The sequence below is a fragment of the Takifugu rubripes genome, chromosome 21 (genome assembly GCF_901000725.2).
Source record: "Takifugu rubripes chromosome 21, fTakRub1.2, whole genome shotgun sequence".
Classification (NCBI taxonomy): Eukaryota; Metazoa; Chordata; class Actinopteri; order Tetraodontiformes; family Tetraodontidae; genus Takifugu; species Takifugu rubripes.
Window position 1 is genome coordinate 17,782,901 of NC_042305.1, and position 11,756 is coordinate 17,794,656.

The 11,756-nt window shown below is 44.5% G+C and overlaps 1 protein-coding gene across 2 annotated transcripts; it reads left to right on the forward strand.

The window, feature by feature from the left end:
- Nucleotides 1-572: 572 nt before the first annotated feature.
- LOC101070616 (versican core protein-like) lies at nucleotides 573-11,648 on the forward strand. Of its 2 annotated transcripts, XM_029829368.1 has the most exons (9): nucleotides 573-1,153; nucleotides 1,301-6,130; nucleotides 6,219-6,332; nucleotides 6,450-6,563; nucleotides 7,478-7,636; nucleotides 7,883-7,965; nucleotides 9,555-9,699; nucleotides 9,781-9,963; nucleotides 10,048-11,648. In XM_029829368.1, the coding sequence occupies exons 1-9, from the start codon at nucleotides 685-687 to the stop codon at nucleotides 10,200-10,202; spliced, it is 6,252 nt and encodes a 2,083-aa protein (XP_029685228.1). In that variant the 5' UTR covers nucleotides 573-684; the 3' UTR covers nucleotides 10,203-11,648. The 2 variants fall into 2 exon arrangements, with proteins under 2 accessions (XP_029685228.1, XP_029685227.1); XM_029829367.1 differs by having other exon boundaries at nucleotides 573-6,130.
- The last annotated feature ends 108 nt before the right edge of the window (nucleotides 11,649-11,756 follow it).

Consider the following 11,756-nt stretch of genomic DNA (forward strand, 5'->3'; position numbering starts at 1 on the left):
AATACTACATTCAATTATTCTACGGTGTCAACAGCATCTTCACTGTTTAGCACAGAGAAACCAACAGCTTTACCAATTATTGAGGATGGTACAAGCATGACAGAGAAGGCCTCAGTTTCACCTCAAACTGATGAAACCCTGCAGCTCTTTACATCTGAAGATGGTTCAGGTGAACAAGTCCAAGATTTGCTGAATCAGTCTTCTTCTGTAACTTTTGGACCTTCTGTTGACATCACTGAAAAATCTGGCTTGATACCAACTGGAACCACAGACACTCTTGATCTGGATAAGATGAAGCTTCCCTTTTCAGAGCAGCCATCAGTTCCTCCAGCGTCAGCAGAGAGCATTTCTAGCTCAGTGACAGTTTCTCCAAGTGTGGATGCTGGAACATCATCATCTGTTTCACACTTTGAGGATGATGTGATCAGCAATGAGTCTTCAATGGTTGAGTCTCTTCCTTCTCTCAGTAGATCAACATTTAAACCAGAAACATCCTCAATGTCAAGCTCCAGTCAAACTGAAAGTTCTCCTTTCAGCAGTGTTGATGTAATTGGAGAGACTTTGATTTTGGGAACAACAGTCTCCTCCTTGTCATCCACTAATACGCCATCAGTGGAATCATTACATGACAAAGAAATAAGTGTTACATCAGAGCCTGCAGGTCCATCAGTATCATCACTGTCCATGACTGAAGATCCATCATTATCATCATCAACAACAATAACTGACAGTAAAATTGCAACCACAAGTAAGACAGAAAAAGTAGAACCATCTGCTGAGATAAGAACTTTTTTCCCATCAGTTGATGAAGAGAGTTCAGGAGAAGAAGTGACTGATACTTCATTCAAATATTCTACGGTATCAACAGCATCTTCACTGTTCAGCACAGAGAAACCAACTGGATTACCAATTATTGAAGATGGTACAAGCATGACAGAGAAGACCTCAGTTTCACCTCAAACTGATGAAACACTGCAGCTCTTTACATCTGAAGATGGTTCAGGTGAACAAGTCCAAGGTTTGCTGAATCAGTCTTTTATTGTGACCTTTGCACCCTCTGTTGACATCACTGAAAAATCTGGCCTGATACCAACTGGAACCACAGACACTCTTGATCTGGATAAGATGAAACTTCCACTTTCAGAGCAGCCATCAGTTCCTCCATCAGTTCCTCCAGTGTCCACCACTGAAGATGCATCATCATCATCATCATCATCATCATCATCATCATCATCATCATCATCATCAGCAGCAGCAGCAGCAGCAGCAGCATCATCGCCATCATCATCATCAACAACAACAAAAACAACAATAACTGACAGTAAAATTACAACCACAACTAAGACAGAAAAAGTAGAACCAACTGCTGAGATAAGAACATTTTTCCCATCAGTTGATGAAGAGAGTTCAGGAGAAGAAGCAACTTCAACAGCATCTTCACTGTTCAGCACAGAGAAACCAACAACTTTACCAATTATTGAAGATGGTACAAGCATGACAGAGAAGGCCTCAGTTTCTCCTCAATCTGATGAAACACTGCAGCTCTTTACATCTGAAGATGGTTCAGGTGAACAGGTCCAGGATTTGCTGACTCAGTCATCATCATCATCATCATCATCATCATCATCATCATCATCACCAACAACAACAACAACAACAATTGACAGTAAAATTGCAACCACAAGTAAGACAGAGAAAGTAGAACCAACTTCTGAGGAAGAGGAAACCACCAGCACGACTGAAGAAGAACCAGTAACAGCCAAAGAAAGTTCAGAATTAAAAACCACAGAAGAACAGAGCTCAGGAGAAGAAGCTGCTGATACTTCATTCAAATATTCTACGGTATCAACAGCATCTTCACTGTTTAGCACAGAGAAACCAACAGCTTTACCACTAATCACACAAGATGTCACCATTACAAGTAAGATAGACACAACTACTATAAATGTTCCTGGCCGGATAATGGAAGAAAGTGGTGAAGTTATTTTAATTCCTAATGTTGAAACATCAACCCAGTCATTGCCTGTATTCATGACCGAGAAGTTTACAAAAGCTCCACTAATTTCTACTACTCTCAAGGAAATTCTTACATCAGCTTCTGGAACAGGAAGTGTCGATTCAATGGAGACAGAATTCTCATCCAGAGGTGAACATCCCTTGGAAAGCCCTACTGTGACTGATCAACCCTTTGTAGACCAAACAAGATTAGCAATGCCAACTGCCAGTGTCACACAGTTTACCTCAAGAGAAAAGTCTACTTATATCGACATGGAGAGTTCTGGTTTTACAAGCGGAGATGGTGATCAGGAGGGATCGGGTTCAGGGGCCTACCCTGTGACTACCACAAAACCTCTGGTTCACTATACTGTGGCCACCGATGAAACCGAGCTCGATAAGACAGGGAGAACGCCTGATATCTTTAGTGTTACATCCACAGCTAGGTCAGTTACACAGTCACCTACACAATCTAAACACGTTACAAGCACTGACTTTTATATTATTGAGCAGGGCAGTGGGGTCTTGACAGATGACTCTGAAGGTTCTGCCTCTGGCTCTTTTGATAGATTCTCTACTTCTGAACCTGCTACACCTTCTACTGTGCTAATACCAACTGTTGCAATTACCAAACAAGTCACTGTGTCTTCTAGTGCTGTTAGTGCCCCAAAGGACAGCATAAATCACAGCACCATGGAGTCAACAGAGGATGTTTTTACAGAAGAACCCACAGGCTATGCTGCTTATCTGCCTTCCAGCTCAGAAAAACCAACAGCATTGTCTCCAGAAATTAAATTACCATCAACTGTGCACAGCACACAAACCCCTGCTGCTGCTCTGAATACATCTTCAAATGCCTTCAACGTTGAAAGTTCTGACCATAGCACTCTTAAACCAGCCTTACTTTTGGAATCACTGTCGTCCTCTTCAGTAACAACAGAGACTTCACCTTTAGGTTCATCTGTACCATCCACAAATGGCAGTGCATTGCTTCAAGAAGAGTTTGGTTCAGAAGTGTATACCCTTTCATCACGTGGTACAGTTCGTGCTACAGTCTCCCCAGAGTTACGACCAGAGGAACCAACCCAAACCGTCACATTTTTTGAAGAAGAGTCAGCAGTTACCACAGAGAGAGAACACTCCCCATTGCTCAATACGGAAAAACCCGAAACAGCCACAGAATCACGCCAAAGTCAATTAGCTGATGTTCAGCAACTTGCTGTCACTGCAGCTACTTCTCTCTACAACACTGAAAACCCAAACACAACAAAAATGGATAGCATATCTGAGCGACCAGTTGATGTTTCTCTACCTGCCACTGAAGCATCCACACTAAGTCTAGACCTGACAGAGACAAAGAGTTCAACTTACCACGAAACCAAGGTGGTCACTTCAACGCCACTAGTGAGGGAAAGTGTGACATTTGGAGAAGCAACAGGTGAAACTGAGACGTTTGTGTCACTTACACCAACCTCTCTTGAAGTGCCTTCTTCACAGGAGGGTGAGGTTATTCCAGATGCAGAGCATCTCGTCACGTCTGAGACAACAAAGCCTCCCGTTTCAAGTGCAGAGAAATATGATCTCACCGACACTAAGCAAGAAACACATCCTTACGACGGCAACATTTCCTCCAGTACTTTTGGAAGTTCAGTTAGTGATCTCAGGAAAGATTTCTCCACATTGAGCTCAAGTGCTGAGCAAAACCAAGATGGCTCCACAGTAGTTTCCACCCCCATCCCTTCCATCGTATACCATAGTGTTACAGAGCAGCAGGTGGTGATTATTACCCCCAGCAACAACCAAGGTGATACGGACCAAACTGAACAGATGCCTACCATGGTCCTACATGAGTCTAAACCATCGACCAGCAAAACTGTCATATTCACAGAGGATTCAAAAGATGAAGATGAACTATTTTCTGTAGTTACAGACAGCAGAACACAAGGTAGCAGTGTCACGGAGCTTTTCACCAAAGATGGTTCCATCATTGATGCAGATACTGTATCAGTATTCCCATCCTCTTCGTTTTACCCAACCATCCAGACAGAAGAAGCCGGAGGCATCACAGCAGTTACAATGACACAGACGACTGAAGTAACAGAGGAACCAGAGGGTTCGGGAAAGGCCACACCACTAAATGCAAATGTGGCCTCAACATCAGGTCCACAGGTCCTATCAACATCAATGTCATCAACTGATGAGAGTGTCTCCAGTGAGGAGTCGTCCTCTGAGGAGATGCTCACATTTGCACCACAGGAAGAACCTACATCTGCAGAGTCCACCGAGTCAAGCGCTGAGGAAACTACTGCTGTCCCAGACGAAGATAGCAGAACTTTCACTGAGACTGACACTTTACCTGTTTCTTCTGGAAAAGCAAACATGGCTGCAGGGACTGCTGCACCAACTGATGACCTCCTCAGCACAGCAGAAGAAACAGCGAAACCTTCGACTTCCATTTCTGACTCCTCAAATGCTGCAACCTCTGTAGTAGCAGTTTTGAAGGCTGAAGAAGTAACGTTTTCAGTTTTTCCACCCGAGTCTGGCACTCGGCAGGCTGATGTAACAGCATCTAGTTCTTCTTCGAGTACTGGAAACGTAACACTTTTGTCTCCTATCAATCCATCTGTGAAGGATGACCACATTGATAAATATGAGCCTTTCACAGTGCCGGCAGCACACGAACACAGCACAGTGAAAGTGGACAAAATTCCTATTGACGCGGGTTCTGGGGATGAGATCTCCGAGGCTACAACTGCATCACCTAAAACATCTGAGAGTGAAAGGCTTGTCGCCACTCCAGCATCATCGTTGTACAGCACAGAAAAACCAACCACAGCACCTCAAGAGGACAAAACTGAGAGTGAGGAGACAACAGATGAGGTGGATAAAGTGTCACAGTCAGAAAGAGGATCTTTTGGTCCATCACAGGAAGGAATCCTCCCTGTCTCTACTAAAGAATCCCCGGTGTCTCTGCAGAGTACTTCCAAACCTGAGGTGAAAGTTCAGTTTATCACCACCTTTGTCCCAGATGTTGATAGAAGACCATCTGCAGTGTCATTCCAACAGGTGCGCTCTGAATTCTCCTTCACTCTTCCTCTGCAAATCAACCCAGAATCTGAGGGGTCTTCCATGACCACGACCATTCAGATGACCTCCAGTGACACGTCGAGGCAAAGAAACGAATCTAGCTTTGATGTAACAACCATGCCACCGGAGGGTGTTACACCCGCAGTGCTTAGACAAAGTCCTACAACCAAAGACATTTCGACCAAAGAAGAAAGCCCAAAGGCTTTCGATGATGTTCATGAGACATCTTCTCCCACATTAACTGTTTCAAGCTCTAAACCCAAAGCTGAGCATATTTCCTCCAAATCTACCTCAACTTTGAAGCCTGAAGACCACGACAGCACATCCTTCCCAGGGCAGCATCTGCTCCCCACTCAGAAATCCTCTGAACAAGTCACGCCAGAGGTCTCAGGCACACAGAGCGCTGATCTTTCTCCCGAGGATGTGTCACTCAAGACAACAACTCCTGAATCAACAGCACAAGACATGAATATTAGACTCTCTACCACTGTTTCCTATTCACAAAGCAGCAGCAGCAGCAGCTCCTCAGAGGAAATCATGTCCACGGTGAGCATGATTGAACCGGACAGTGATGGAGTTGAGAGTGTCACCCCCACGTTTTTATCTGCTACCAGTTCTGAGGGTGAAACTGGATCGACTGTTTCCACGAGGGAGCCTGTCAGCTCGGAGAGTGAGTCTGAAGAGATGTCGATCACAAAGAAGCCAAAGACCGAGAGCGTAGAGGAGCAGCCCCACAGTGAAATCAAGACTGTGTTCAAAGTGGACGCCACCACGGCTTCAAGGATGGAATCTGCTCCTCTCAGTGTCACAGCTGGAAGTGAGGAACCGCTAACAGCAACAGTCCCTCCATCACACAACCAGACTGAGACGGTAGCATCTGTAGCCGCCACCCTGGCATCCTCTTCTGAGGAGGCTGAGACACCAGACGGCGATGTAACCACACCGCCATCACTTACTGGTGGAAAACCAGTCATAGAAGGGGAGGAGTCGACCGACACAGGACTGCATATGGGCCACACTGTTGTTGGAGAGCCTGTTGTAATTCCAGGTAGGCTTCTTAAAATAAAACGCCACTTATTCCACATATACACAGTATGTCGTCACATGAATAACACGCTCTTTTACCTGTGTAACAGAAGTTCATTCCTGTACTGAAAACCTTTGCCTGAATGGAGGCTCTTGCCACAAAAATGGAGCCGTTCATGTGTGTAGCTGTGCTCCTGGTTACACTGGTGATCGCTGTCAAACAGGTAGAGTTTTCTGAACCTCTCTAACAGTATTTAAGTCAATATCAGGCAAATAACAATAACAGTCGTTTCTAGACTGAAATAAAGTACATTTGACTCCTTATATATGCTTGTTTATAGATATTGATGAATGCAACTCAAACCCTTGTCGCAATGGAGGAACCTGCATAGACGGGCTGGCGTCCTTCACGTGCGTTTGCCTTCCGAGCTATTCTGGATTGTACTGTGAGGAAGGTATGTTTATTTTTGCCTTTCCTTTTTTTGTTGCCTAAATTGCCCGAGCTAAAAACACCCTGCTTGTCTCAACATCACTATCACTTTTAGCACATTAAGTTGATCCTGGAAGTCCAAACTGAGGGATAAAATCTGGTTTATAGTTGTGTTCCAGCCTCACATGCACAGGCAGCTGAACTGGTGGCCGAAGAGTTAAATTCATGTGTACCAAAGCTCTCTGCGTAAGCCTGCTTTTTAATGTCACAGTTTCCCCACTCGCTGATTGAAGACACCCTTATTTCAACTCAGTAGTGGGTCACACCCAGATTGATGGGCTCACATGCAGCAGTGAGGAAAAATAGAGAGAATGTCACTCGAGGAGGAAGATTGTGTTTATTTTGTCTGCTAATGTTTGAAAGGTGGTCCAAGGGGAAGGGAGGAACAAATGGTTGTTTGCTGAAAGAAGTATGTTGTATTTACACGCACATGCACATGCCTTGGGCCGGGTTACACAGAGTCCACAGAAAGGTGTGACGGCCAACCTCTCAGGATTCTGGGGAATGACGTCAAATGTAATGTCACTTCCCTACGCAAGAAACTGGAGCTTGTGAAGCTAAAAATTCCCTTTTCTGTGGATACAAAGAGAAGCTTAAAAACCAAACATGTGCTTTAATTTAACAAGCAACTCTGTTTGGCTTTTGCCCCTCATTTCACTAAACTGCTAATGGTACGGGGGTTAGAATGCTCTTTCATCTTTAGAGACAACTCAGATTTAACAGCAGCCCTGAAGTGTTGTTATACTGAGCAGTTAACTGCTGCAGATGAGGGAGATAAGCTGATGCCACGAGGACAGCCTGGGCTTAAGCCACGCCCACACGTTTCATCTGTGCAAAACCTGCATTTGGTTTTATTGATCGTGCGATTCTTTGTGTCAGATACACAAACGTGTCACTACGGCTGGCACAAGTTCCAGGGAAGCTGCTACAAGTACTGCCCCCAGAGGAAAAGCTGGGACACGGCAGAGAGAGAGTGTCGCATGCAGGGCGCTCATCTGGTCAGCATCACCTCCCACGAGGAGCAACAATTTATAAACCGTAAGTCCGAGACTACATTTGGGATCATCCAGCTGTGGGGAAAGGCATTTTGAGCCGAACCTTCCGAAACGGTCAAGTTACAATAGAGTGTTATGTTTATACAGTTACAAATGCTTCGCCGCAATTCTCGCCTTAATTGCTATCTCTGTTTTCCAACAACTTTCCATGACTGAACTGTCCAAAAAAGGGCAATAGTGCAACAGAAGAAACATTCCCCAGTGTGTTTGACTTTCCCCTGTATGGCAGGTCTTGGACGAGACTACCAGTGGATCGGTCTGAATGATAAGATGTTTGACAACGACTTCCGCTGGACTGACGGCAGCCCTTTGGTGAGATAGGCTGCTTTCTCACACACTTTTGCCTCAGCAAATATGGCAGGACGACAGTGTAAATATTTGGTGAAAACAATGATGTCAGACAGGGAGAGCCTTTCTTTTTTAGCTGTGCTGCTACGCCCATCCGGGCGACTGTTTCTGCTATAAATGTGATGTAGGAGATGGTTTAGAGTTGCATGCAAAATAAGAGATTGCAGGAGGAAGGGGAGGAATTGCTCCCACAATTAAAACAGCAGACAATGGAGGGATTTATCCCTCTCTTTTTGCTGGATTCGGTCAACTCAGCAGGAAATCAAGTAATTACTAAGTACATCTGTATTGTAAAGATCAATCTGAGTGCTTTAAAGATTGGAATGACTAGAGATTGGGGAGGTATAAAAGCAGCCTGGGGATTTAAAGATAAGCACGCGACCCCTGCTGAGCTGAAAGATTAAGGGGTGATGGGTGAGTGAGTGACAGGTATGGTCCCTGACAACCCCCACATATGTCAGAAGGCCCAGCCAGCAGGCAGCCACCCGGGAGAAGGGCCACCAAGCAGGCAAGGAAACAGATGGACAGCACCTGTGCTTATGGAAGAAAAATACTGAAGGGAAGAAACTTTTGGGGTCCGGTTGGGTGGTCAGCTTCAGAGGATTTAGATATAATATTAAGACTGTTCTTAAACAACTGTAAAAATATTTACATTTGAGAAAAACTCTGGGGAAAATTGATGATTATTGGCAGTGGGGGCACTGAGGCACGCAGGTTGGAGCCTATTTGGCGATCGGTTTGTGAGTGAGGAGGCGATCAAAGTTTGTTTGATTATTTTGAGGAGGATGCAGGCCTGCCGTGCAGATGATGGGGCGCCGATTTGTTACGTTTAGGTGAGCTGAGCAGGAAGTCCGGTTTTGTTTGCTAACCATAATGACAGAGTAGCAGCACCCCGGGGGCACGGTTGGAAGAGTGAGTGAGTGAGCTTTGAAGGGGATGTTTGAACTTAGAATGTGCTGAAAGACTGCAGGTAGCATCAAATTCTGGTCAGATGCCCTGCAGCACTACAGCTGTGTGTATACGGCGCCGATGTGTCAATGGGGAATCGCTGCACGCACCTTGTGGATTGCATCGCCTGCTAAATGATGTAGTTTACAGGCATAAGGACTGCCTAAGTCAGGTTACGACGTTGCAGAGAATTCCCCGATCTTAGAAGTCAATCAGCAATTACTGGCACCCACTGTATCATGTCCAGGATCTAAAGTGTGGAATGAATCATCTAAAACGTGCACTAAACTGTAGTTTCTTTCAGAATCACACCATTACAACTGCTTACATAGCTTTCTGTGAAAGGTTCAGTATGTTGTAAGTACAGCAAAGGTCCCTGGGGACCAACAATGATGATGTCACTACATTAAATCCCTGTTTAGTTTGGCTGCTGGGAAAGACGTTACTGCTCCCTCTAGTGGCCACCGTCAAAATTAGACCGATAGGAAACGTGCTGAAGTACATTTACATTTTGCCGAGACCATAAATAAGACATTAAACATCTGCATTAGGTTCATAATCAAATCAAGTTCCAACATCGATGTTTTCTTTTTCGCTTGCTTCAGCAATATGAAAACTGGAGGCCGAACCAGCCCGACAGCTTCTTCACTGCTGGTGAGGATTGCGTCGTGATGATTTGGCATGAAGATGGCCAGTGGAACGATGTCCCATGTAACTACCACCTCACGTTCAGCTGCAAGAAGGGCACAGGTAATACATTTTGTTAGTATAAGTTACTTCAGACACGCCGTTAAAGTCTTTGCGTTCCAACGTTTCTCTTTGTTCCCGCAGTGGCCTGCAGCCAGCCCCCTCTAGTGGAAAATGCCCGCACTTTTGGTAAGAAGCGCGAGCGGTACGAAGTGAACTCCCTCATCAGGTACCAATGCCAGAGGGGCTTCGTTCAGAGGCACCCCCCGACTATCCGTTGTCGTGGTAACGGACACTGGGATGCGCCAAAAATCTCCTGCATGAATCGTAAGAGCAGCAAAAGTCTCTTTTATTCTTGCAGCGCTACTTTAATGCTGCTTTAAAAGCTGATGAACGACTTTCCTCTGACAGCATCCAACTACCAAAGGGTCTTCCTCGGGAAGCATCACCACTCTCGACTCTCCATCAACACCTTCCAGCGATGGCCGAACGAGGCCTTCCGCTTCCACAGCCAGCTGTACCGCGGAAAAAGAGACAAGCCCTCGCCGAGGGGGAGGAGACAGTGACTCCAGCTGGTCAGAAACGAGAAAATGTGACTGATGCTCGCGTGGAAAGACGATGAAAAGGATTCCCATCAAGGAAGTACAAGAAAGGAAAAACTCATGAAAGATACAGAGGATAACTTTGTAGTTTTGCATATTGGATGGTGATGGAGTCCTGTGAAGTGCCTTTGAAACATCTGTTGCTACGTGACTCTTCTCAAGAAGAGCCATTGGTTTATGCCAGTTCCAGTGTTGTGGTAAAACATGTTCAGCTGGCTACTGGAAACGCAAACACTAAATTCAGTTTTCTTTCTTTTTAGCTTACCAAGCGATGCGTTCATTAGGGTTGTGTTTGCTAGTTGAACTCACCATGAGGGTTCCCGACACTATAGCGCTTATGTTAAGTCAAGGAAATGCCTTCAGTTCCATCAGCGTGCGAACACATGCACACGTGTTAGGTGGTAGAGTCCCCACATTTTCTTCCGGTTTTATTTAATCTAAACTCCCAGTGGAAGAAGCAGCCAAGTGAGATGATGTAAAACATGTTTTAAATAAAATTAGCTGTAATAATAGCTGTCAAAGAGACAAATTACATTAATTAGTTCCAGCCCTCACTGGATGTTAAGGTAAATGTTTATGGGACGGAAAAGATTCTTTTTCTAAATTTGTATAAATATTTCAGTTTAATATAAAAGAGTTGTCTTTGTATAGTTGCCAAAAAAGCCTTTATCCACAGAGAGAGAAGCAGCAGATGCAGAATGTGGCACCTTTTCTGCTTGTCTCTTCAGTGCAACACAGAAATGGGCCATGAAAGCATGTTTACACCAAGAATCATGGTCAAGTGATGCTGAGGATAATTATTCATTCAAAGTTAGTTCAATTTCTCTTGTCAAAGCTTTGTCTTTAGTGCTATTTTCCTGCACGCTTTTCATTGTGGCCATTTTAAATCAGCCATTAAGAGAATGTATTTTTCTGAAACTTGCAAAAAGACTTGAACGCAATGGCTCTTTAGGCATAATTTAATTCCACGCTGCTGATCTTGTGACGCTGTCACCTGACCCGACACTACTCCAGGCAAATCATATTTTAGGAGACCAGCCGGTGTGTAAAAGGGATGCAATAGAGATGAAATGTTTCTCAACAATATAACATAATTATTCTCCTTTCTGACTCTCTCTTATACCAGCAATGGACCAAAGAGTACGGACGGCCCCGAGGGTAACATTAACAGAATGTTGATGGATGTGGATGGATATGTGTGTCCGTCCCGTTTCCAATAGAAATATGTCTGGGTTTTTTATTTTATTTTTATTTTTTATGCCTGTGAATGTTTCTGTGTGTTCAAGCCTTATTATCATTTTATATTTATCACCTTTTTTACAATGTGAATGTCTAGAATGTTTTTGATGATGAGACCAAAGTCTTTGTTTCTGCTTTAAATCACCAAATAAATAACATACATGGATAAAAGACATTGGTAAAGCTATGTGACGTCGTGTAACATAGTGTGCAGTGCGGCGCGTCGGCCAGCAGGGGGCGATATCACAATTGGAACGCACCACAGCTTCTTTCTGTTCA